This window comes from Amphimedon queenslandica, unplaced genomic scaffold (genome assembly GCF_000090795.2).
Source record: "Amphimedon queenslandica unplaced genomic scaffold, v1.1 AMPQUscaffold_13521, whole genome shotgun sequence".
NCBI classification, from domain to species: domain Eukaryota; kingdom Metazoa; phylum Porifera; class Demospongiae; order Haplosclerida; family Niphatidae; genus Amphimedon; species Amphimedon queenslandica.
This window is the reverse complement of record NW_003546243.1, coordinates 1,252,731-1,275,405: the sequence shown is the minus strand read 5'-3', so window position 1 is coordinate 1,275,405 and position 22,675 is coordinate 1,252,731. Positions and strand designations below refer to the sequence as shown.

The window sequence follows — 22,675 nt, the reverse complement described above, 5'->3', positions numbered from 1 at the left end:
GTCACGTGATGCTTACAACGCATATAGAGAATTGAGATACAGAAAGAGAAGTGATGGAGGCACTGGCAAGAATGTTTGGAGCTAAGAAAGGCGAGCCCCCTACCCCTCAAATGGCCATTCAGAAACTGAGAGAGACGGAGGAAATGTTAAACAAGAAGTCTGAGTTCCTCGAGAAGAAGATTGACCAAGAGAATGCTCTGATCAAGAAACATGGACTCAAGAACAAGAGAGGTGAGAGATATGCCACCAGTTCTCATACATGCATCAATCCAGACCATTACATTACATATCTTTATGTTCCGTGTCTTGTATGGGAGAATATACTCACTATTGACTTGTTGCCAATATTATGAACATCCGACTATTTCATTACTTCTAGGTGCCCTAAACGCTCTAAAAAGAAAGAAGAGACTTGAAAAGCAATTACAACAGATTGATGGTACATTGTCCACCATTGAATTCCAGAGAGAGTCGCTCGAGAATGCACAGACGAATACGGAAGTGCTCAAGAATATGAGCTATGCAGCCAAAGCATTGAAAGCAGCTCATGCCAATCTGTGAGTAATCTTCATACCATTAGTATACTTGTAATGAAAATATAGTTTGTATTTTGAAAATACACTTCAATAGAAATATGTGTGACATTAGTGCAATTTTCAATTTGTTCTTTTTTTTCTTTCCCTCAGAGATGTTGATGATGTACATGACATGATGGATGACATTGAAGAGCAGAACGTCATAGCCCAGGAGATCAGCGATGCGCTTTCGACACCTTTTGGGATGAACCAAGAACTAGACGATGTGAATATTTTTATTATTTACACTACTACATGTATTAATGCTGATTCTAATTGTTTCCCTTAGGATGAGTTATTAGCAGAGCTGGAAGAGATGGAGCAGGCAGAGCTTGATGAGCAATTGTTAGATACTAATACTCCAGTTAATCTGGAACTGCCTACCATACCTGATGTCCGTAAGTACCCTAAGGCATATGCACACACACATACATCAAGACTCTTGCTTCTATTTTCAATGTGAGTATTACTTACATGCTTAATGCAGTGCTGAGTATTAAATGTGAGTATTAATTACATGCTTAATGCAATGCTGAGTATTATTATTGTATCAATTATTATTGTATCATATTATGATCATGTGTCTGCCATCTCAGCATAACAATGAATAATGGTCCATGTGACTATGACTTGTCATCTTGTTCCCTCTTGTAATGTGTTTATCTTCTCTTGTAGCTAATTCTACAATCAAGTCAAAAGAAAAGGATGATGAATCTGATTTGAGGGAATTGGCTGAGTGGTTAAACTAGCCTTCTCTTATTTCTTCCAGTCTTCTTTGTCTTTCGTCCTACAGCTTTTTTAAACACTAATAATCGTTGTGTTATTCGATACTGAAATTTTATATAATAGTTTCGACTAGTTTCTTGTTTTTGTTTTATTTAGCCCCATGCAACTGGGTAATTTAATTAATTATAAACCATTAATATTGATCAAAATGATTTTATGTAAATTAATTATTTATTATTAGTACTCAGTTCACAGGCTCTACTATACAGGCACAAGTTTTTAATAAAGAAAATTTACTTAGCTTAAAGCACTGTGAATAATTTAAACTAAAAGTTCCAAATACATGTAAACTAAAAGTGACAATTAACATACCCAGGTGAATCATAATAATATTAACTATATGGACGTGTAGTTGTGTACATACAGTAAATGGACACTAATCATTGTTTAATGTCAGACAAACACATCCATTTCCTCTGATTGCTGCTCTCCCGTGCTCTCTCCAACGACTTTAGCCGGCTCTGTCTTGACAGTCCTTTTACTGGAGACTCCATTCTCGTCAACAAAATAAAAACTAAAAGATGGGAGGTTGATGACCAGACGCTTTTGAACCTCCAATATACACTTGAGGAGGAGCCCCTCTGCCTCCTCTTTGCTCATGTTAGAGCGATGATAGCGATCAAGAGTGCTGAGGGCAAAGTAAGAACCATAGCCGTGGGCTGCAAACGGTACATCGGCTAGTGTACCGAGATAGTCCATGAAGTAGAGTGAGGTTTGTTTGGTTGACTCGTCATAGCCTGTCATTATAAGGTTCACTAGGTTAGGGGCTTGACGGAGCCGCTTTGCCATCTCGTGACGAGTGTAGTTAACAGCAGCACTTGGCGATAAAGAGTATCTAAAAATGACAAGAATTTAATCTATAATTATTAATAATTAATCTAAGTGGTGCAGAAAATGTTCCACAAAAATTAATTTAATAATAATTATTATTGTATTTTTAAAGTTAATTACCCATTCTTAATTCTGTAGTATGCAAGATTCTTTTGTATAAATTCACCAAAGTACACAGTATCTCCAGTATCACCACATACAACCATTGCTAGATGGTCTCCCAGGTGAAATATCTTGTCTTGGTTCTGTTTCATGACCAGGACGCTCCTACCAGCTGAATTGTCGTGAGCTATTAAAGAAAAACCATCAAACTTCATTCCAATCAAGCACTCCATTTTGATTTATATACACGTGGCACATCCGAACACTCCCGCATACGTGAAGTTTAATGTATGTGGACACGTCCGTATAACTCAGGACAATAAATGTATCTAATAAAAATGGTGATACAGATAATAAGTTCTAGTTTGCACTGTTGGTATCTCTTGTTTTCTTCATTTATAAATATCGTTCGTTTGTTGGGTGACACGTATGAAAGTAGTTCTTTTACTCAATTCCTTCAGTTTTGATGCTCCAACATACGTACAAGTTGACCTAAGACCACCTAAAATGTCCCGGACTGTATGACGTACATCACCTCTGTATTCAACTTCAACTGTCTTTCCTTCTGAAGCCCTATAATGCATTATACTTAATATTTCTGAAATAAATAATAAATAAATAAATAAAAATTACAATGATATCTGTTGTAAGTTGCTCTTCTAACCAAAATTTTTGATAAAAATAATTGGGCAATAAACAATTTCACCAAAAATTAAAAAAGGGAATTCTCTACATAGAGCACTATATTCACTATATAAAGGAGTACAATGTACATTATGATATACCAGTACCTGTATTCAGCAACTCCTCCTGAATATCTCTGCATAGCTGTGGCAGAACTCATACCATAAAAGAGTTTATACTTGCACCCATCCCTCTCAACTATTTCTCCTCCAGACTCATCATGACCGGCAAACATACCACCCAACATCACAAAATCAGCACCAGCACCTAAGGAGGAAGCATAAAGAAGAGGAGGAAGAGAGAGAGAAAGAGACACAATAAATGGCATATGAATGAGAAGAGGTGGTACTCAAAACTGACAAAAAGCCTTTGCAACATCACCAGGACAGGTACAACCTCCATCCTAAATATAGAGAAGATAAAAGTGATAAAAACGGCTGCTGCTCACTGATATGATGTGACCGCCCAGTCCATGGGCAGCATCAGCACACTCTATGACTGCACTCAACTGTGGATAACCAACACCGGCTTTCTTTCTAGTAGTACACACCGAGCCTTAAGGATAATGAGCTTCAAGTAAAGGAGTGAAAGGAGGGCATGATTGCTTACCTGGTCCAATACCAACTTTAATAATGTCTGCTCCACTCAGTATCAGCTCTTCAACCATTTCACCAGTGACAACATTGCCAGCCTAAGATTAAAATACATTATAATAATTTCATAGTTATTGATAGATTCATACCATAATTGTCTGCGTCGGGAATGACTTTCTCACGTTTCGTAGAAACTCGACAAAATATTCAGAATAACCATTGGCAACATCAAGACATATGTATCCTATGTCTGGGATCGCCTTCACAATTGAGTCCAATTGCTCAAAGTCTTTAGAACCAGTCCCTGAGCTAACAGCAATAGACTGAGAGAGGATGATAACTAAAGGAAAGAATTGCTTACTTTCAAACATTCTGGATGATCTTTGGCAAATTTCTTCCAATCATCAAGGGTGTAGTGCTTATGCACTGTAGTGAAGAGGTTGAACTAAAAATAAAAATTAATTATTGGTATACATATATATATATATATATATATATAATAATGTATTAAATGTGATAATTATATACACAACACAATGCTTTTTATTGTTCAATCTATTATTATAATTTCACACCTCTGACAAAGCAGCTGCCATTTCAAATGTTCCTGTAGTGTCCATGTTAGAGGCAATGATTGGAACTCCATTGTACTTGCACTTTGAATTACGGAAGATAAATTCTCTGCTTAAATCAACCTAAGGGGAGGAGGTGTGAGAAAAAAGTTTAAAATCACAAAAACTGCATCAAATTAATTTACATCAGCTCTGCTTCGGATGGTGCTACGTTTAGGCCGCACTAAGACATCTTTAAAGTCCAACTTCACCTCTGTGTCTATTCTTGGCATGATTTCAAATTTGTAGTTTGTAAATGTAATCAAATCCAAAGCGACAAGCGTTAAAAATTTAAAACCACGCCTACCTGGCACACGTGTAATTTCATAGACATTAATCTTTGAAAAAGTAATGGCGTCCAGATCGAAAAATCTTTCCGAGCTTCTCCAAGAGGCAGAGCTACTCTCAGCAGATATAGGAGGGAACGATGAGCTCCCCCGAGTCCATAGAAACCTCCACCAAATAGCTGAGGCTGGCCAGCGCCTCCTGAATAAAGCTACAGGAGACATTCCTAAAGAAAAAGAAGGGAAAGCGTAAGAACAACTGTTTTTATAATTATAATGATAATATATTTACTTTATAGCTCTATATTATTGAGTTCTTGTGGTTTTGATGTCCCGAGGACTTCTCAACGTCTTGAGACTCTTAATGCTACAAAGAATCTTGAGCCAATAGATCCAGTCTGGGAGACTGATATAGAAGTGGGTTTGGCTTGACTAAGTAGCATATGCAGTTACACTTCATTAATTTTAGGGTTTTCTCAGAAATGAGAGAGAGAATACCTTACTATCTATTATCGAAGAATCAAGGAATAATGTAAGCTTTTTTCTCTCACCTTTTAGTATTGCTTTCTCACTTCAGAGGTTTTCCGAAGCTGATAAAAGATTATGGAAGCACACGATTGATGAATGGGATAAGGAGAAAGAGAAGATTTTAGAGTCATTGCTTGAACCTTCTAATCAAGAATTTCCTGAGCTTCCTACACAAGCTGAAGTAATTAAAGTATAATCGGTGGTGTTATGTGTCTCCTTGTGTCTCATTTAGGCTCTTAATGTTGATCCTCTTAGTTTTCAGGGACGCAGTGCCTTGAGTGCTGTTGAAATGGCATATGCAAGAGAAGTAACTAAGCAAACAGGCTTTCTCTCTCTCATTGCATCTCTTTTTAGTTATATTATGCTAATGATTCTGAGTTACACGATGTCCCTTGTGCATTAGTGACTAAGTTTCATGAAGCAAGCAAATCCTTTAATGACAAAGTATCCAATCGACCTTTGACATTATTATTATTATTAGTTGCTTACGCTTTTGATAGAGTATTAAGGATTCTTGGCTACTTCTTAAGATGTTGCTTGATGTTCATACGCTGCCTCCTGATGCTCATAATCACAGATCATCGTCGAACCTTCTCAAACAATTCATACAAAAGTCAAGAACATTCCTTGAAAAACAGTATGGTATTAATTATTGTCTCATCTTATGGCTCCTTCCTCTTATTTTCAGATATCTGGAGTATGTAAAGGATTTAGTGTATAGCAATCTCTCTCAGTCTCAACTAGGAGGAGTCCCTGGCACAGCTAAACTCATTCAGAGTTATTTGAAATTGAAGCATGCATCAGCAATGCCTGGACTTGAGGTTGGTAGTAAATAGATTTTGGAGCAACTTCAAAAATTCATTAAAATATTCAATCTTAATTGGAATTAGCTCAAACTTGCTACACAACATAAAAACATGTATATGTATCAGAAAAAATTATTAAAATGGAAAACTCTCTCCTAATCATTTTTGGCGAAATTTGGCCGAAGTCCCTGTACTATAGTACAGGGACTTTGGCCTGATTTTGGAGCAACTTTAAAAATTCATAAAAAATGAAATTTTAATTGGAATCAGCTCAAACTTGCTACACAATATAAAAACATGCATATGTATCAGAAAAAATTATAAAAATGGAAAACTCTCTCCTAGTCATTTTTGGCGAAATTTGGCCGAAGTCCCTGTACTATAGTACAGGTACTTTGGCCTGTTTTTGGAGCAACTTTAAAAATTCATAAAAAATCCAATTTTGATCAGAATCAACTCGAAGTTTCTACACAACATAAGTACATGTATATGTATCAGAAAAAAATTATAAAAATGGAGAATTCTCTCTTTTTAATTTTTGGTAAAATTTGGTCGAAGTCCTTGTACAGCCCAATTTTGGAATAACTTTAAAACTTCATAAAAATCCGTGAACAAGTAACTTACTGTACTCGCCCAATTAATGCACCCTCCTAATTATTGGACCTCTACACGGCTTCCACAATAAAAAATTTTTATTGCGTGCACCTCCTGGTCTTGGTAATTATTTTTGGGTGCATTCTAATTAGAAAGTCTGGTTGTTTACAAGTGTACTGTGTACTTTGCTATGCACCTCTCTAAACAAGCACCCCCAGCTCCTGGAGCTTTTCATAATCTTTCCTAAACAATGCACCACCTGAGACATCTATTCTGTTGTATGGTAGGATGAGTTGGTAGACGGCCAGCCTCTTTGGGCTATTGTATTCTACTGTATGAGATGTGGAGACTTAGAGGCTGCAAGATCTGTCCTGGGGAGTCATTAGTAAGCTACATAAGTTATAACTGCATTAATTCTGAAAATAATTAATTATAGCGATGTAGCCCAATATTTGGAGGAGTATCAGAACACGCCAGATTACAGGTGTTGTGTACGTGTATACTGTTTTATATGTTCTTTCTTTCAATAGACTCTCTCCTACATCAGAGAATACATTAAAGCAGCTGTATAACAAGACAGTTAGGAATAGTACTGATCCTTACAAGAAAGCAGTGTTTTGTGTACTGGGAAGATGTGAATTAAACAATACACACTATCAGGTACTAGTGAAAACTGAGGACTATATGTGGCTAAAGGTCAGTACTAGCTAGGTCCTATAATACTAAATGTATATGTACTTTTCTAGTTGTGTCAAGTTAATGTTGATGGTGGCTATTCTTCTGATCAATTGAATTTCTCTTCATTGCAACATTTACTCCTTAAAGACTATGGTAAGCCAGTATTAATGATTGGTCATCTTTTTTTTTAATTTCATAAGGTGAGTCTCATTTTGATGCTCAAAGGAATCCACATCTTTATTTTCAAGTGTTACTCCTCACTGTTCAGTTTGAAGCTGTGAGTATATGCCTGATATTTGATATGCTATTTTTTTAATATTTTAGGCGATAGAATTTCTGTCACGTATTGACTCTTTACGTTGTCATGCAGTTCACTTTGCTCTTGCATTACATGATCAAAACCTACTCCATCCTTGTGAATCCTTTAATTCTCCTTTATGTAAGAGCCAGTAGTGTTCACAATTAGCATGCCCACTTATTATTATTTTTCTCTATTTCATTAGTGAAGGATGAGCCTAATGGCATAGCAAGGCTTAACTTAGGCAAACTGGTTATTGGATACACTAGAAAGTTTGCATTGACTGATCCTCGGGAAGCACTCGAATACTTTTACAGACTCAAGTAATTGAGGAATTAGTCTTCATGGACTATTTGAGGTGCTCTTTTGTAGGGATTTAAAGGACAGTTTGGATAGGAATCTCTTTTTCTCTTGTGTTAGTGAATTAGCTCTTGAGAGCAGAGAAGTACGTTACCACTTGTAACCAATCTTTTACTTATTTCCCTGGCAAAAGACATTTTATAGCCTTTCAATTTATTATTGTAGTTTGAGATGATACTTGGAAGAATAGAACCGGATGGATCAAAAAGAGTCAGTTTAAAACCATTAGGGAAATGTTATGCTCTTTCTTTCTTTTAGCACGGCTGTATCAATAAATTCTCTCCTAAAGTTGGAGAGAAAGTCGAAGCTGAAATAACTAGTTTCATAGCAGAAGAGGCTGAGGGACAAGGACGTTTCGAAGACTCTGTTAGACTCTATGACTTAGCACAGGTAAGCATAGTTAACGTAGTGATGCATTTGCTTGTATGCAGGAGAGAGAGAAGGTCCTGGAGTTGCTGAGCCACTTACTAAGTGGAGTTGTTTCTTCTCCCTCACCACCTCAGTCCGATCGTCACAGATTACAGCAACTATCAGTATCCATTGCTGAAAGGTAAAGAATTGATAAGAACATTAAATGATTAATTTGGTATTAGGTATGACATTTTAAGTATAATACTTAAACCTTTAATCTTGTGTGTATAGGTATCGTAACCATGGTTATACTACATCAATGCAGATCAGCCACACTTTCTTCCTACTCCTTGATCTGATGCAGTTTTTTGATGCGTATCATGCAAAGAGATTGGATCAAGCTTTTGATGTAATGCCCCCTCAATAATGATACTCTTATCATCATCGTATGCCAATAGATCATTAAGAAGCTACACTTGCTCCCTCTGACTCCTGGGGAGAAAGTTGAGCAAAGAGTTCAAGGATTTCGAACAATGAGTGACTATGTGGGTGTAGTTTGTTACCATGGGTACTATTCAATTCGTACGTTATGTACATGTAGGTGAGACAGTGCTTTCCTGACCTACTGCTGGCAGTAATGACCATTATATGTACTCAGTATAGAAAAGCTAGGTAAGAGATTATGCGTATAGAACATGCATTATTGCCTTTTGTTTTTAGTTCTACTCCAGTAAAAGGCAAAGAGCAAAATGACGGGATACAAATGGTACCATTTTTAGAATTTATTGCTCCTTAATCTCTGTATTATATTGGACACTTCTTATTGTTTCTTTCTGTCTCTTATTTTCTATATTTTAGTTGATGAGTAGGCTACGCACAAATGCCCAGTCATTGATAACTTTTGCTGGAATGATACCTTATCAAATGCCCGGAGACATCAATGCACGTCTTGTACAAATGGAAGTACTAATGAACTAACATTTTAACTTGAACTCGTAATTATTGTGATAATCTAGTCAAAATTACTGCTTACTAGTATTAGTACCATACCATACTCACTATCCGATTGGTAGTATAACTGTAACAAACACAATGACATTGTAAACAAGAATTATGATGAGAGACAGAAGGAGAGAAAAACAGTTTGCAATAAGACGAGTAATAATAATAATAACATAAATAAATATTAATTTGCAATTGGGTTATGTTGCTTTTGATGCTTCTCTATACTTTACTTGTAGAATCCTCTTATATTCTAAGACAGAAAACCCCAAGGAATTCAAAAAAATAACAATAACGTTAGTTACCTTCAGGTCTTTCCCATAAATCAGCAGCTTCACTATTTAACGGGCTCTCGATGTTTGGTTCTACAATACAACACAATAGCAATTTAATAAATGTTATATATTTACAGTGTACCCTACCTCCTAGTAAACTTTGTATTGATAATAAAATTGTTCTTACATCAAATAAAGCCGACCATTTTTCCTATTATCGATATCAAACAGAATTAATTTTTTTCTAATTTAAGCTTTCTCAATACATCTTACTTTGAGTATATCAAGACATATGTTACCAAATTCATCAACGTTGGGATGAAATATTGGAGTGAGGAACTTGACAACAGGAGGATTGTAAGGGTAACGCCCAGGAAAGGACATGGTCAGTTTGTAAGACTGAGACTCGTAAATAGTACCAGTCCCTCCTGTGATGGTAGCTATCCAATTGAATAAATTATCATTATCTGGGAATGCTGATATTGACTTGTCTCCTGATAGCTGTATGATTATAAGTGTTACACATGATGTTTCTGGATGGTTTGTTTATATACTTACCATCAGTGTAGTGAGGTCTTGTCTCAGTCTCTTTGTTACTGAGTGACCGTCTTTGCTGACTGCCATTCCGCTATCTACAGTTTTTGAGCGACTGTTGCTAGGCGGTGGATAGTTCTGAGATGCCATTGTTGCTAGGTACTGGTGGGAAAACTACACGCCAAATCTCTTCTTCTCTTTCTCTATGAATTTTACTTTTTGGAACGAAAAATTTGAATTTCTGCGCATGCGCAGTAGATTTAAATTAACTATCATGAATAATAATGAGGTTAAAACTTAAAATACTCTAATCTCTTGGATAGTCTATGTGCTTCAGAATAGGAACAATAGACTTTGCTAGTTCAACATTAGCAGCAACCAATATCCCTCTTCCCATTATATCCAGTTCACTCCCTACAATAATAATAATAATAATAATAATAATAATAATAATAATAATAATAATAAAATTAACAATACCAGTAGGATAAATAGCTATTCCTCCAGCTTCACGAACAATAACAGCCCCAGCTGCAATGTCCCAGCAATGAACACCATATTCAAAATAAGCTTCAGCTCTACCACTGGCAACCATACACAGACTAGCAACTGCTGAGCCAAGAGTCCGTATACTAGTAAAAAGAGAGAGAGAGAGCAATAAAGAAAGTAGTCATTAATTATTATTATTACCCATGTACATGCCCTGGGTCTCCAGCTAGCGCTTTCATCATTTCAACTTTTGGAATAAATTCAAAATCCTGTCTTGTACTGCCATAATCAGTGATAACTATTGATTTATTGAGCTCTTAAAGTACCAAATTAAATAATCAAAATCAAACTATACTATTACCAGTAACATTCGACACACTGATACGTTTGCCATTCAAGAAAGCTCCTCCTCCTTTTCTTGCTGTATACATTTGACGCTGAAAGAAATTATAAGCCACACCTACCACAAGCTACAGCATGTATAAATGAACTGTACTGAAATACAATTTCCATCAATTATTACTTCTTTGTTGACAGCAAGACCAATTGATATGACAGAAAATGGGAAACCATGTACAAAGTTACTAGTACCATCAATTGGATCAATTATCCACGTGGGAGTATCAGTGAGTGTACAGGAGCCCCCACCCGATGAAACAGACTCTTCACCAATGAATCTAAGAGAGAGCATTATCAATAGTCCACGAACTACATTGTAAATGCACACTTTGTTGTTTTTTAATTCTCACTTGTGGTCAGGATAATAGTTTCTCAATTCTTCAAATACAAATTTCTCTACTGCAAGATCAGTCTCTGTCACCAAATCAGATGTATTGATTCCTTTGATGCTAGCATCTCGTCTCTCTCCTTTGCTTAAGGCTTCATCTACTATCTGAACAGTTAGCAATGCAATATTAACGAGCATGCATTCCAAACCTCTGATGCTTTGCGAGCAACTAACTCTGCTTTTTCCAAATAGCCCTGAAGTACCTCTGGGGAATCAGCCATTTTGAAAAATAAAGGGTTAAATAAAGCCTTTATTGGGTGTGGCTGGGAATAGTGAAACAGCAATGGGTGCAAACAACAGCAAGGAAGACACGCTGGATAAATATGGTTCTCTCCTGAACGAGACTGAGAAAGTATTGGTACGAGACTCGTTCAAAACTATATGTGCTTCTCAGCAAGAAATCGATCGTTTCTCTGCCTCTCACCTTCAAGTAAGGTCAACATATAAAGGTTTTAATTGTTATAATTATTGAACTTTAAAGGTTTATGCTACTACGTTTGGTTTGTCTGAGACCATTGATCCAAACCGATTTGTGTCTGCTCTCTCCGTCACAGTTCAGCCTGACGGTACTGTAACTCCACCCATAAGTCACGTAACTTATTCAAATTATGTTCAGAACATTAGTATATTGGTAAAGGGGTCGCCACAGCAAAGGTCACAAATATTTTCTCATCTTCTGAAGCCTCCGCTGAGCACTGATAAAGTTGAGGCTCTCTTGTTAAGTTTCCTATGTTTCTTATTAATGCCCAATAAATTAAGCTCAGCTCATTTTCCTCAGTACAAGTACTGGCCTGGTAACGAGGAGTCTCTAAAGGATATGGTCAGTTATTTGACGAAATCCCTCAAGACGGGAGCTCCAACGCTCGACAAGATTGAAATCCAAATTTGGTTAATGTCCTGCTCACTTGCTAATTTTGTAATCCAGTCTTTCTTTAAGCTCTCCTTTATCCTTCCTCTCTCCACTCTTCACGAAGCAGTTGATGACGATGAAACTCTTCTACCCGACGTCGTAGTCCATCCGAAACTAAATGTGTCCATGAAATCTCATATACTTGATCATGGATCCATGCTATACATTCATAGTATACTCCCTCACGAGCTAAAGAGCTGCATGTATCCGTTATTTTCTACTAAACTTCACGGAGAGAGTTTTTCCACGTTGTGTCGTCAGATATTGGATAGGGGACCTATCCTTCTTGTCATTAAGGACACTGGTGGGCATGTCTTTGGAGCTGTGACTTTTGATCCCTGGAAATTCACTCCGACTTTTACTGGTAACTGGGCTATAGCTACAATTTTTTGTATTATGGTTTTTAATGATAGGATATTATGGTTTTCTATTTCTTCTCCCTTAGGTACCAGTAGCTTTTTATTTACATTAAAGCCTACTTTTGGCTCATACATGCCAACCGGTTATAATCAGAATTACATGTATCTACAGCAATCAGCACAGACACTACCCAATGGACTGGTAAGAGAAATTTGTTAGCTTTTGTTGGTTAAGTTACAGTACTTTGCATTTCATAACAATATCATTGAAAGCATTAACATTATAACTGGAACTAAGCTTATATGGGTTTTACTATTGAGAACTGCTGCATAAGTTGTGTATTACAATTTTTAGGGAATGGGAGGACAAATAAATTATTTTGGTTTATGGTTGTCGTCCGACTTTGGTAAAGGGAGCAGCAAAGCTCGTCCAAAGTGCAGCACATTTGGATCACCTTGTCTCTCTTCAACTGAAGAATTCACTATTGACATAATGGAAGCATGGGGACTTGGTAAACCTATAATACCAGAAGACGATGAAGAGGTAAAGTTAAATTATAAAATATCAGATCTATTATGTGCTATTAGGATAAAGAAGTTAGTATATTAGATAAGGACAGAGAAGCTCGAGCATTATTGGAGATTGCTGGTAAGCCAAGACTAAGTGAAGGATTGAGGGACGAGCCAGAAGATGATGACTAAAAATTATTATTGTTATTCTATTAATTTTTACGCCAATTTTCAGCCGCGCCTGCTACTCTCTGCTTGTACGTTTGTACAATTCAATTATTATTATATTATAATGATTTTTAATGATTTTTATCTGAACTGAAAGGAGTGTAAGAGTTTGGTTTTACCCACGAAAGTCCCGAAGGAAGTCCTTTGGTCGCATCTTCTTCTGATATAGTCTTGTACTGTGAAATGAATAAATAAAATAATAAATATAATATACTAATAAATCTACCTCTGGCTCAAAGATAAGTTCTCTAGCTGATTTCATTACATCATGATGCCACTGCCCTATTCTGTATAATAATATATACAAAGAGAAAAAGAAAGGAATGGTGATGCAGTGAATCTAACATACTCTATTGCGTGTGGATCATTGTCATCGCTTTTTTCCAACACCACTTGTTTGCATTCTCTGATACTTTTCTTTACTCTTTCTTTATATTCTGGTTTATCATTAGCAAACCTGTCACTGGATGTCACTAATGAACATTAGAATAAATATTATTACAATAACGCTGCTTCTTCGTTAACAGGCTTATCGCAATCAACGGAGAGAAAAGAATTCTTCATAAATAGGAGCAGATCACGTAATTTATTAACATCTCTCCTATATTATAATAAATATGAGCTGCATATTAATATTTAGCAGCTGCTTGACTTACCGCCATCTTGGGAATTGTCTTTTAGATTCAAGTAGCCCGGTATCATAGTCAACTTGTGGATGATATACTCCTGACTGAAAATCAATCCTCTAATAAAGAGGAAGACATACTGTAGCATACTATAATAATCATCAATACTCTTGGTATTAAACAGCTAGATTAAAGTTCTAAATGTACTAACTGGACAGCCTCCTTCAGGATAATTCATAGGAATGGAGACTGTGAATTTAAACACAGCACCTTCATACAAACCAATTTTTATTAATAGTAATCCATACCATACTATAAATAGCAATAATAGTTTAACACACATAATAATACTCCTTTACTTAATGGTGATAAGTTAGATGTAAGTACATATACTCCAGGAATGGGCTGCTCCAGCAACTGGCAACTTTTAAAAGATATAAAAGAATTTTGATAGTCTTTCTACTAGCTTACTATTCTGACAGGACAGTTGACTCTTGAAAGAAGCAGCCATACTTTGAATGCACCTCTTCCCTGCTGAGGCTAAGAGGAGATTTCCTTCCATCTGGTACTGTAGGCTCAAGAGACATTTTTATGCAGACTTTAGATGGGCGGGGCTAATTCTAATGGGGGACTATACGGGAATCTACTGATTCTGTACACGTAGATCTACATGATGGTACACAAGAAGACACGTGGTTACAATTATTATCAATCATTGTATCAAGAAGTTTACAGAAGGGCTATGAGGGCAAGAATGGCGGCTGAGAGGCGATTGAAACAACTGGGAAGACTCCTCAGTCCACCACCACGTCAAGCAAAGCAGCTACTACACACTGGGACCCACAAACGTGAGATGATTGATTGCACAGACATTGCTAATGTAAAACTGTTGATTGGGTACTCAAACAATAATCATTATTACTTGGTGGTATGGTTATATCTCAGTGTCCCTTTATAAAATGAATTAAAATTCTCTTCCACATCATACTAGTGTCTGGCTCATCAGTCGAGATTGATGGCATCAGATTAACTGTAGATGTACCTTCTAATCCTGAAATGGTCCCTAAGCTATATTGTAAGTCTAATAGAATGAAATGAGATGGAGATTATAGTACATTCTTTCTATCAGTAAACAAGTCTCCATCACAGAGTGTATTGCATCACCTCAAGTGGATGATTTCGAAAGTAACATTAAGAAAAATGGTTACGGATTTTGATCTCTCTGTGTAGGATCTGATTGGTCAAGATATGTACTTGTTGAGTCCTCCAGGGCCTTACCCTCGTCATCTCGCCCTCTCTTTTGGTGAGCTGGTCTCACGAGAGGTAGAGTTTGTGAGTTTGTCTCGAGACAGCACTGAAGTTGATATGAAGCAAAGAAAAGAGATTATTAATGGCAGTGTCACTTACGAAGATCAGGTATGATAGCACTAGCATTATACTATATATAAAGTACATGACTTGTATTTTTGTTCCTCAATTGTTGCATTGCTTTGTGTTGTTCTCAGGCAGTTGTTCGTGCAGCCATTAATGGTCGGCTCCTGATCCTGGAAGGCATTGAGAAAGCTGAGCGTAATGTCTTACCTGTTTTGAACAATCTCTTGGAAAATAGAGAGGCACAGCTTGATGATGGGAGGTTCATTGTGTCTCACGAAAGATACGATCAACTTGCTGCAGTGAGTCATTGCATGTACATGTATACGTGTACATCATTTTTATTACCCGTACGTACATGCTATTTCTAGGATCATTCAGTTGATGATTTGAATTCATGGAAGTTGCTTAGAGCCAGCGAAAAGTTTAGAGTAATAGCAATAGGTCTACCTGTACCGCCTTACCACGGGAACACTTTGGATCCACCTCTTAGATCAAGATTCCAAGTAAGTAGTGAATCAGGTACATGTACATGTACAGGCACACTATGTGCCTCTCTCTCCTTGTGTATATGTAACAGGCAAGGCATATTCTCCCTGTTCCATTCCCTGAAGCTTTAGAAGAATGCAAACAAGCTTATCCTAGCATCTCAGAACAAAAGTAGATGTATATGATTAGTGTCTTTACTGCGTATACTCAACACTTACATTTAGCCTCTCCATTGTCCTCTCTATTGTATATACAATACTATCTATGACCCAATCTCATTCTGGCGGTCCTATTAATCTTACTGGACAGTTAGACAGACTGCTAACTATATTGGTGAGCATTCATATCTGATATTATCCTCTTTTTTCTCTCTTGTGCTGTATTTTATTATCAATTTTTTCATTACTAACAGTCCAATGATCCATCAATTGGTCTCACTCGGTTAATCGAGTCTATCTATCCATCAAGACTATTATCAAGTGGACAACTTTTGGAGGGAATATTGGAAGTGAGCCCTCACCTCCTCCTCCTCCTCCTCCTCCTGGCGTGTATGATAAAACTTGTATCATTTTAGAAATTTGGACCCTCTTTTATTACCTCGTCAGCAGTCACAGTATCTAGTGAGCGAGCTCCTCTTGTTGAAGGAGGTGGTTTTGTCCCTCTTCCTTCTCACAGCTCTTGTCTTAATTTTATGATGCAGTGTCAGTCGGTTGGTGACTTGTGTATAGTAGGAGAGAAGGTGAGAAAGGCTATTAAATGATGTCTCCCCTCTAATACTCACTGCAGGGCAGCGGTAAAACAATGTTGATAAGCCAGTTAGCAAAGACACTGGGTTATTCCATAGAGCCAATAGTGTTATATCAAGACATGAGCTCAAGGGACCTGCTACAGCAGAGAATAACTACCAGCAATGGTGACACTGGGTGGAGGATGAGCCCATTAATCACAGCTGCTGTTAATGGATCCATGGCTGTACTGGATGGGCTACATAGGCTTGATAGTAGCACTGCATCAACTCTTAAGAGGTGTCTGTACTGTATGATAGAGTTCATTATGTACATGTACATTTGTATCCATTCATTATTTTACATATAATGCATTGGGACAGCACAACGCTACATTCTTAATTAGTACCATATAGTCCTCACATTGTAATTCAGTTTATGTTTTGTGTTTGTATTTTATTTAGGCTGGTACAAGATCGTGAAGTTGATTTGACTGACGGTACAAGGTTGTTGAGACATGATAGGTTTATTGAGGCGATAAATGTATCTGGACTTACAGAACAAGAAATGAGAGAAAGGTAAGAGAGAGGAAGGAGTAAGACTGTAGACGTTTTATTTTGTAGAAAAATATTTCCTATTCATCCTAAATTTTTTATTGTTGCTGTTGGTGAGGCGACTCCCACTCAACCCAACGATTGGTTGACCCCAGAACTGTTGTCAATGTTTCAATTTGTGAATGTCTTGCAATTACCAAAAGAGGAAGAGAAAAGGCTCATACAAATAAAAGTAATCTATTAACATACTTGTACATGAATGTCTCTCAAAGGTCCCCAGTTTATCTTCTAATGTCATTGATAAATTATTGAACTTTACTCATTTCCTAAGGCATTCTGATGATCCTACAGTAAGTGATGGGTTCTTCATCTCTCCTAAATACTACTTCTTGTTTTACTAGTTAGTTGCACTTTCTTCTTCGCTATCAACAAGACAGCTGCTACGCATTGCTCATCACTTGGCTCATTATAGCGATGGAAAAGAAGGGGATCTTTTTGGATTAATACTAAAAGCATCTTTATCAAGGTAAGGAGGACAGGAGAGATGCAGCGATAATGTATACTTGTAGGTTCTTGCCTCCAGTTGCTAAATCTGCTCTCTTTCGAGCTTTGACTTCTAATAATATTCATCCCTCACCTTCTCCTGTTTCAGATAATGATATGCAATGTATGTGAGCCCTACATATTTTACATGTATGTTCACCACTTGTTAGATTCAAGGGCTAATGGGTTACTAAGAATCGGTAGCACCAAAGTACCTATCCATGCTCCTACTAGTGACATAGCCATGGTACCCGATGTCACTTTTTACGATAACCCACTGGTAAGTCCATGTACATGTACATGTATGTATTCCGTCCATAGCATGTACGCATAATGGAGGACATGTTAAAGGATTACAGTTTGGGTGAGCATCTCTTACTGATTGGTAATCAAGGAGTTGGTAAGAATAAGCTAACTGATAGGTTCCTTCACCTTATGAACTCCCCAAGAGAATATCTTCAATTACACAGGTAATGCGATCATCATGTATGTATATGTACATGCCCACTTTCTTATGTTACAGTTTGAGCTGATTTTAATGACTTATTTTAAACATTTAATATTTTTATTTGTTTTTTAAGAGATTCTACAGTTCAAACACTAACAACTCAGCCATCAGTTATTGATGGAAGAATAACATATCAAGACTCTCCTTTGGTATAATTGATAATTCATTTGTTTTTATGCATTAACGGTTGATATCTATAGGTTCGTGCAGTGCAGTATGGTAGAGTATTAGTAGTTGATGAAGCAGATAAAGCTCCCACTCACGTCACTGCTATATTGAGAAACATCGTCAATGGAGAATCAATAACTCTATCAGATGGAAGAAAGATTATGCCAAAAGGTACTAAAATGCATGTGCAGTGTACATGTCAAAAATAGTTAGGAAAGAATCAGAATCTTTTTGATGCATTTACGTAACATTATGTTATGTGGAAAGTTCGAGCTACTTTTGATAAAATTACATTTTTAATGAATTTTTGAAGTTACTCAAAGTTTAATAAAGTACCCTGTACTATAGTACAGGGTATTCATCAAAAATGGCAATGAGAGAATTTTTTGTTTTTATCATTTTATCTGATGCATATACATGTTTTTATGTTGTGTAGAAAGTTTGAGGTGATTCCGAGCATGATTGGATTTTTTATGAATTTTTAAAGTTGCTCAAAAATCAGGCCAAAGTCCCTGTACTATAGTACAGGGATTTCGGCCAAATTTCACCAAAAATGACAAGGAGAGAATTTCGCATTTTTATAATTTTTTCTGATGCATATACATGTCCTTATATTGTGTAGTGAGTTTGAGCGGATTCTGATTAAGTTTGGATTTTTTATGAATTTTTAAATTTGCTCAAAAAATCGGGCCAAAGTCCCTGTACAGGGATTTCAGCCGAATTTCGCCAAAAATGACAAGGAGAGAATTTTGCGTTTTTATAATTTTTCCTGATGCATATACATGTTCCTATATTGTGTAGCAAGTTTGAGCAGATTCCGATCAAGTTTGGATTTTTTTATGAGTTTTTAAAGTTGCTCAAAAATCAGGCCAAAATCCCTGTACTATAGTACAGGGATTTCAGCCAAATTTTGCCAAAATGACAAGAAGAGAAATCTTAATTTTTATAATTTTCCTGGTACTTATACATGTTTTAATGTTGTGTAGAAAGTTTGAAGTGATTCTGATCACAATTGGAATTTTTATGAATTTTTTAATTCATTGGCCCAAGACTAGCTGTAGTACTACTAGCTGTAGTACTACTAGCTGTCTGTAGTACTACTAGCTGTAGTAAAGGCCAGGTCATATGTGGCTTCGAGAATATTATTTTCTGATGCATTCATTTATTATGTAGTGTTTGTTGTCTTTATAGGGTCTCCTTTACAAGTATGTGATGATACTATTCCAATTCATTCTGACTTCAGGATGATAGTCTTGGCCAACAGACCAGGCTTCCCTTTTCTAGGCAATGACTTTTATGCAGCAGTAGGTGAGTTAATGAAGCTATTAGCTGCTTATTTCACATTTTGTGCTCAATTTTAGGTGATTGTTTTAGTTGCCATGCTGTTGATAATCCTGACTTTGAGTCTGAAATGGTACTCTCTTCTATTTGTTTTTTTAACTCCAACCCTCTTCCCATTTTACAGTCAATGGTGTCGCAATATGGTCCTGATGTACCGCAAAAGATCCTGCAAAAGCTAGTCTCTGCATTTTCCGATTTAAGAGAAATGGCGGACGAGGGAAGAATATCCTATCCTTACTCCACCAGAGAAGTTGTTAATATCGTCAAGCATATGCAGGTATAGCAGCTGTGTTGTGACTGATTGTTAACTCACAGTCTCTTCTTGCATTTTCTAAGACATCACAATCTGTATTCTTGTTTATTACCCTTGCCACGCGTAGGCGTATGGGCAAGGGTATAATATTTATAATTATAAAATTAAACAATAAACATAGAGGTCATTACTAATGTAATACAAGAAGAGAAGGAAAGCTCAAGGGAAAAATATAATGAAAGCACAAGAGAAAGGAATTATTACTATTATTACTATTATTATTATTATTATTATTATTATTATTATTAATATCATTATTATTATTATTATCAAAAATACACACAAGGAGAGAGCAAGTTAGAATGAATATATATATATATATATATGTAGTTTGAGGAAAGTCAGAAAAAGATGTATAGAAATATTTTAAATGTTTAAAATTAGTATTATTATTATTATCATTATTATTATTATTATTATTATTGTTATTGTTATTATGTACAGATGTTTCCAAATGAAGGAGTATCCACTATTGTCCGCAACGTGTTTGATTTTGACAGTTATTCCTCACATTTATTGGACACTGTCATATCAACGCTTCATAAACACGGGATACCACTTGGAGCTAACAGAAAGAATGTTAGACTAGCTACAAAGTGAGTCATCAGTATAATAACATGCTACAAGTAATATGATTTATTATCGTTATTATAATAGGGATCCTTTACCAGCCTTGGCTCTTGCTAATACATTCAATATTGATACTTCAAATTATCAGAAATTAAAGTATGAGCAAACAAAAATCAAATTGACCGTAAGTGTCTTAAATATCACATTTTTGCCTTATATACTTTGTCTCTTTCTCTCTTTCTTTTAGGATGGTCAGAAGTTGCCTGTGCAGTCAATACCGTGTGAGAGAGATGTTATTCGGAGTAGATTGTTCTCAGAAATAAAATCTCAGTGGGTCATCCCTCTTCATGAATCAGATGACATATCATCAATATGTACATCAACTGATAATAGTATGTAGCTATACTTATTATCCATTAATTATGAATAATAATTTTTGTGATAGCTTTATGCTGTGTTTGTTATTCTTTAATTTTATTTCATAGAGTCTGGTGGTAATCTCCTACACGTGATAACACATGTCTTGCCGTCCATTTATACACTCAATATTAATAATGACACACTCTCCTATATTGATCTGTTTAATTACCTACCATCAGGCAGGGGTCCCGGGCACCCTCTAATATCACTGACTGCTCTGGACCCTGTGGATAACGGACCACACGGAGGGAAAATATTGATACACGAAGGCTTTGTGAGCATAATAAATGGACAGTATAATTGTAATTATTTTTATTAGACTGGTATCTTGTATTTATTGGATTCAAGTAATGCTAATCTTTCTAAAGTTCTCCTTCCGACTTCTAATGTTTCTGGAAGATTCCTTGGGTCTTGGAGAGGAAAGAAGAAAGATGTAAGCCATTTTTAGCAAGTGTACATCTTTTTTGATGTTTTTTAATTTATTAATTGTTTTTAAAGGATATATCTCTCTTGTCAAAGTGTCCTAATGGTAATTCTGTCATCATTTATCAAAGAGGAAGGTTAGTGTGCATTTTGGATCAACTTTAAAAATTTATAAAAGATCCAATTGTAATCAGAATCACTTCAAACTTTCTGAAATACATAAGAACACGTATATACATTAGTACAAATTAGAAAAATAGTGAATTTTTACTTTTTAATTTTGACAAAACTTGACCAGCGACCAAAGGCCTTTGGTCTTTGGCCCAATTTATGAGTCACTTTAAAATTTGTAAAAATCCAATTTAAGTGGGAATCAGCTCACATTTGATAATCAACATAAGATCATGTACACTGTTATGTGTTTGTGTGCCTCTTTTTTAGTAATGTTGTGAGTCATTTGGATTTCAGCTCTACGTCTCCATTGTGCTCCAGTCTTAGTCTCCCTGTCTCTATTCACTCACTGCTACCCATATCAACTAATACTGGGAACAAGTGGCTCTTAATTGATACTAATAAAAGGTGAAATGCTATGCGTCATATTTTGATGCAATATTGACTAATTAATGTACTTTTAAAATTTTATTTCAGAATTCACTTTCTCTATAATTCCTCACCACAAGTGACATTGCCTGATTCTATTTCACCGCTAATTAATGGGCCAACTAATGAAGGTATGGTATATTGTACATGTACTTATAGAACAGTGTGTGGGTGCATCAGAAACACCGCCTGCACCATTATCAGCCATAATGCACGCATTCTTATGTTTACATAGCAGGGAATACAGACCGCCCAACTAGACTAATCATCATGAATTTTATTAACGAATTTGATTTTTAACTTGTCTAATTGTTATCAACAAGATCATGATTGAATTGCATCATTGAAAGTAACTGTTCACTTGTTGTAAGTAATATTAATTATGCAATTACTCATTGCAGAAAAATTGGGATGAGGAAAGTGCTCCTCGGGCTCCTTCTTAGCTTTCTTTACTTCATAACACAGAGCTCCACTGGGTTCACCTGTAATACTTCTCTCAGCTATTCTCTCCAACTCATCTGAGGTACGCTCATAGGCACGCAATCCTTTAATACTCCTATGCCCTGACTTTTCCGAAATAATCTTCTCTGGTATGCCAATGTTATACACACGGCTAACAGATGTAGCCCAAAGCTTCTGGCTTCGTAGGAGAAGCAAAACGTCTAGTCTTGAGCGACAAGGAGAGCACTTCTTCTTTGGAGGAGGACTACCACCACTCTCAATCTCTGCCATAGCCATTCACCAGTCACCACGTGCTTCTGTACTTATCACGTGATCAGTGGCGTGATGATATCCGGAGAAATTGATGCACCCACGCACATCCATAAATTAATTATAGCACAGTAAAGA

General features: G+C 36.3%; 9 protein-coding genes across 10 annotated transcripts in view; 4 read left to right on the top strand and 5 right to left on the bottom strand.

The window, feature by feature from the left end:
* LOC100635422 (charged multivesicular body protein 4b-like) lies at window positions 1-1,573 on the top strand. Its single transcript, XM_003382482.3, has 5 exons — window positions 1-231; window positions 380-557; window positions 687-801; window positions 865-973; window positions 1,251-1,573. Exons 1-5 carry the CDS (start codon window positions 54-56, stop codon window positions 1,322-1,324), a joined length of 654 nt encoding a protein of 217 aa, XP_003382530.1. The 5' UTR covers window positions 1-53; the 3' UTR covers window positions 1,325-1,573.
* A 20-nt stretch (window positions 1,574-1,593) lies between these two features.
* On the bottom strand, window positions 1,594-2,570 carry LOC100635548 (proteasome subunit beta type-2-like). The gene is made up of 2 exons (XM_003382483.3): window positions 2,313-2,570; window positions 1,594-2,196 (listed from the first exon to the last, which is right to left on the bottom strand). Exons 1-2 carry the CDS (start codon window positions 2,525-2,527, stop codon window positions 1,755-1,757), a joined length of 657 nt encoding a protein of 218 aa, XP_003382531.1. The 5' UTR covers window positions 2,528-2,570; the 3' UTR covers window positions 1,594-1,754.
* Window positions 2,571-2,585: 15 nt separating this feature from the next.
* LOC100635295 (GMP reductase 2-like) lies at window positions 2,586-4,449 on the bottom strand. The gene is made up of 9 exons (XM_003382481.3): window positions 4,329-4,449; window positions 4,147-4,266; window positions 3,933-4,016; window positions 3,721-3,894; window positions 3,588-3,669; window positions 3,427-3,533; window positions 3,339-3,381; window positions 3,086-3,245; window positions 2,586-2,867 (listed from the first exon to the last, which is right to left on the bottom strand). The coding sequence occupies exons 1-9, from the start codon at window positions 4,413-4,415 to the stop codon at window positions 2,687-2,689; spliced, it is 1,038 nt and encodes a 345-aa protein (XP_003382529.1). The 5' UTR covers window positions 4,416-4,449; the 3' UTR covers window positions 2,586-2,686.
* A 51-nt stretch (window positions 4,450-4,500) lies between these two features.
* LOC100636895 (nuclear pore complex protein Nup93-like) lies at window positions 4,501-9,140 on the top strand. The gene is given in 23 exon segments (XM_019994168.1): window positions 4,501-4,715; window positions 4,766-4,883; window positions 4,936-4,998; window positions 5,044-5,175; window positions 5,227-5,301; window positions 5,349-5,438; window positions 5,495-5,631; window positions 5,683-5,815; window positions 6,682-6,779; window positions 6,831-6,878; window positions 6,925-7,090; window positions 7,141-7,225; window positions 7,273-7,349; window positions 7,397-7,511; window positions 7,576-7,693; window positions 7,743-7,815; window positions 7,896-7,940; window positions 7,989-8,120; window positions 8,162-8,280; window positions 8,373-8,490; window positions 8,540-8,626; window positions 8,683-8,847; window positions 8,940-9,140. Coding segments are annotated over 23 exon segments (2,496 nt in total). The 5' UTR covers window positions 4,501-4,533; the 3' UTR covers window positions 9,060-9,140.
* A 7-nt stretch (window positions 9,141-9,147) lies between these two features.
* Window positions 9,148-10,108, bottom strand: LOC100636769 (ubiquitin-conjugating enzyme E2 C-like). The gene is made up of 5 exons (XM_003382408.3): window positions 9,917-10,108; window positions 9,632-9,859; window positions 9,506-9,569; window positions 9,389-9,448; window positions 9,148-9,336 (listed from the first exon to the last, which is right to left on the bottom strand). The coding sequence occupies exons 1-5, from the start codon at window positions 10,040-10,042 to the stop codon at window positions 9,284-9,286; spliced, it is 531 nt and encodes a 176-aa protein (XP_003382456.2). The 5' UTR covers window positions 10,043-10,108; the 3' UTR covers window positions 9,148-9,283.
* A 49-nt stretch (window positions 10,109-10,157) lies between these two features.
* LOC100636643 (inositol monophosphatase 1-like) lies at window positions 10,158-11,423 on the bottom strand. The gene is made up of 7 exons (XM_003382407.3): window positions 11,318-11,423; window positions 11,131-11,273; window positions 10,905-11,058; window positions 10,743-10,851; window positions 10,583-10,697; window positions 10,373-10,524; window positions 10,158-10,306 (listed from the first exon to the last, which is right to left on the bottom strand). Exons 1-7 carry the CDS (start codon window positions 11,387-11,389, stop codon window positions 10,200-10,202), a joined length of 852 nt encoding a protein of 283 aa, XP_003382455.1. The 5' UTR covers window positions 11,390-11,423; the 3' UTR covers window positions 10,158-10,199.
* LOC100636516 (TLD domain-containing protein 1-like) lies at window positions 11,418-13,194 on the top strand. Its single transcript, XM_003382406.3, has 5 exons — window positions 11,418-11,598; window positions 11,650-12,442; window positions 12,524-12,639; window positions 12,793-12,981; window positions 13,026-13,194. Exons 1-5 carry the CDS (start codon window positions 11,452-11,454, stop codon window positions 13,137-13,139), a joined length of 1,359 nt encoding a protein of 452 aa, XP_003382454.1. The 5' UTR covers window positions 11,418-11,451; the 3' UTR covers window positions 13,140-13,194.
* On the bottom strand, window positions 13,171-14,439 carry LOC100636391 (AKT-interacting protein-like). The gene is made up of 8 exons (XM_019994209.1): window positions 14,273-14,439; window positions 14,161-14,225; window positions 14,013-14,113; window positions 13,832-13,920; window positions 13,678-13,776; window positions 13,525-13,632; window positions 13,402-13,462; window positions 13,171-13,351 (listed from the first exon to the last, which is right to left on the bottom strand). The coding sequence occupies exons 1-8, from the start codon at window positions 14,386-14,388 to the stop codon at window positions 13,247-13,249; spliced, it is 744 nt and encodes a 247-aa protein (XP_019849768.1). The 5' UTR covers window positions 14,389-14,439; the 3' UTR covers window positions 13,171-13,246.
* Window positions 14,431-22,675, top strand: part of LOC100636264 (von Willebrand factor A domain-containing protein 8-like) — a 12,285-nt gene continuing 4,040 nt past the window's right edge. Inside the window, exons 1-31 of one of the 2 annotated variants that reach the window (XR_002184319.1) lie at window positions 14,431-14,649; window positions 14,793-14,876; window positions 14,931-14,986; window positions 15,032-15,217; window positions 15,307-15,474; window positions 15,544-15,678; window positions 15,753-15,832; window positions 15,886-15,994; window positions 16,074-16,169; window positions 16,236-16,400; window positions 16,448-16,686; window positions 16,851-16,964; window positions 17,010-17,172; window positions 17,213-17,290; window positions 17,342-17,466; window positions 17,510-17,607; window positions 17,654-17,763; window positions 17,805-17,953; window positions 18,065-18,140; window positions 18,192-18,330; window positions 19,351-19,467; window positions 19,521-19,573; window positions 19,625-19,777; window positions 20,258-20,409; window positions 20,471-20,567; window positions 20,631-20,775; window positions 20,869-21,077; window positions 21,123-21,236; window positions 21,302-21,363; window positions 21,668-21,805; window positions 21,875-21,957. Coding sequence is in view for 1 of the 2 variants with exons in the window: in XM_019994161.1 (XP_019849720.1) it covers window positions 14,472-14,649; window positions 14,793-14,876; window positions 14,931-14,986; window positions 15,032-15,217; window positions 15,307-15,474; window positions 15,544-15,678; window positions 15,753-15,832; window positions 15,886-15,994; window positions 16,074-16,169; window positions 16,236-16,400; window positions 16,448-16,686; window positions 16,851-16,964; window positions 17,010-17,172; window positions 17,213-17,290; window positions 17,342-17,466; window positions 17,510-17,607; window positions 17,654-17,763; window positions 17,805-17,953; window positions 18,065-18,140; window positions 18,192-18,330; window positions 19,351-19,467; window positions 19,521-19,573; window positions 19,625-19,777; window positions 20,258-20,409; window positions 20,471-20,567; window positions 20,631-20,775; window positions 20,869-21,077; window positions 21,123-21,236; window positions 21,302-21,363; window positions 21,668-21,805; window positions 21,875-21,957 (3,871 nt within the window). In the remaining variant the exon portion in view is untranslated. The remainder of the gene's footprint in view (window positions 14,650-14,792; window positions 14,877-14,930; window positions 14,987-15,031; window positions 15,218-15,306; window positions 15,475-15,543; window positions 15,679-15,752; window positions 15,833-15,885; window positions 15,995-16,073; window positions 16,170-16,235; window positions 16,401-16,447; window positions 16,687-16,850; window positions 16,965-17,009; window positions 17,173-17,212; window positions 17,291-17,341; window positions 17,467-17,509; window positions 17,608-17,653; window positions 17,764-17,804; window positions 17,954-18,064; window positions 18,141-18,191; window positions 18,331-19,350; window positions 19,468-19,520; window positions 19,574-19,624; window positions 19,778-20,257; window positions 20,410-20,470; window positions 20,568-20,630; window positions 20,776-20,868; window positions 21,078-21,122; window positions 21,237-21,301; window positions 21,364-21,667; window positions 21,806-21,874; window positions 21,958-22,675) is intronic. The other variant, XM_019994161.1, reaches the window with a different exon arrangement.

What these genes read in the sequence shown, in the direction of transcription:
- LOC100636391 (XM_019994209.1), bottom strand. Translation starts at nt 14,388, where the DNA reads ATGTCTCTTGAGCCTACAGTACCAGATGGAAGGAAATCTCCTCTTAGC. An exon ending in AGACAATTCCCAAGATGGCG is followed by an intron (nt 13,777 to 13,831) that starts GTAAGTCAAGCA and finishes ATTATAATATAG; the next exon opens with GAGAGATGTTAATAAATTAC. An exon ending in AACTTATCTTTGAGCCAGAG is followed by an intron (nt 13,352 to 13,401) that starts GTAGATTTATTA and finishes TTCATTTCACAG; the next exon opens with TACAAGACTATATCAGAAGA.
- LOC100636516 (XM_003382406.3), top strand. Translation starts at nt 11,452, where the DNA reads ATGGGTGCAAACAACAGCAAGGAAGACACGCTGGATAAATATGGTTCT. An exon ending in TCTCTGCCTCTCACCTTCAA is followed by an intron (nt 11,599 to 11,649) that starts GTAAGGTCAACA and finishes TGAACTTTAAAG; the next exon opens with GTTTATGCTACTACGTTTGG. An exon ending in TACCAGAAGACGATGAAGAG is followed by an intron (nt 12,982 to 13,025) that starts GTAAAGTTAAAT and finishes ATGTGCTATTAG; the next exon opens with GATAAAGAAGTTAGTATATT.
- LOC100635548 (XM_003382483.3), bottom strand. Translation starts at nt 2,527, where the DNA reads ATGGAGTGCTTGATTGGAATGAAGTTTGATGGTTTTTCTTTAATAGCT. An exon ending in TACTACAGAATTAAGAATGG is followed by an intron (nt 2,197 to 2,312) that starts GTAATTAACTTT and finishes TGTCATTTTTAG; the next exon opens with ATACTCTTTATCGCCAAGTG.
- LOC100636643 (XM_003382407.3), bottom strand. Translation starts at nt 11,389, where the DNA reads ATGGCTGATTCCCCAGAGGTACTTCAGGGCTATTTGGAAAAAGCAGAG. An exon ending in TTGCTCGCAAAGCATCAGAG is followed by an intron (nt 11,274 to 11,317) that starts GTTTGGAATGCA and finishes CTAACTGTTCAG; the next exon opens with ATAGTAGATGAAGCCTTAAG. An exon ending in GTCTTGCTGTCAACAAAGAA is followed by an intron (nt 10,852 to 10,904) that starts GTAATAATTGAT and finishes TACATGCTGTAG; the next exon opens with CTTGTGGTAGGTGTGGCTTA.
- LOC100635295 (XM_003382481.3), bottom strand. Translation starts at nt 4,415, where the DNA reads ATGCCAAGAATAGACACAGAGGTGAAGTTGGACTTTAAAGATGTCTTA. An exon ending in CCATCCGAAGCAGAGCTGAT is followed by an intron (nt 4,267 to 4,328) that starts GTAAATTAATTT and finishes TCCTCCCCTTAG; the next exon opens with GTTGATTTAAGCAGAGAATT. An exon ending in TGGGCGGTCACATCATATCA is followed by an intron (nt 3,382 to 3,426) that starts GTGAGCAGCAGC and finishes CTCTATATTTAG; the next exon opens with GATGGAGGTTGTACCTGTCC.
- LOC100636769 (XM_003382408.3), bottom strand. Translation starts at nt 10,042, where the DNA reads ATGGCATCTCAGAACTATCCACCGCCTAGCAACAGTCGCTCAAAAACT. An exon ending in AATACAAAGTTTACTAGGAG is followed by an intron (nt 9,449 to 9,505) that starts GTAGGGTACACT and finishes GTTGTATTGTAG; the next exon opens with AACCAAACATCGAGAGCCCG. An exon ending in TTTATGGGAAAGACCTGAAG is followed by an intron (nt 9,337 to 9,388) that starts GTAACTAACGTT and finishes TTTCTGTCTTAG; the next exon opens with AATATAAGAGGATTCTACAA.
- LOC100635422 (XM_003382482.3), top strand. Translation starts at nt 54, where the DNA reads ATGGAGGCACTGGCAAGAATGTTTGGAGCTAAGAAAGGCGAGCCCCCT. An exon ending in AAAGCAGCTCATGCCAATCT is followed by an intron (nt 558 to 686) that starts GTGAGTAATCTT and finishes TCTTTCCCTCAG; the next exon opens with AGATGTTGATGATGTACATG. An exon ending in TGAACCAAGAACTAGACGAT is followed by an intron (nt 802 to 864) that starts GTGAATATTTTT and finishes TGTTTCCCTTAG; the next exon opens with GATGAGTTATTAGCAGAGCT.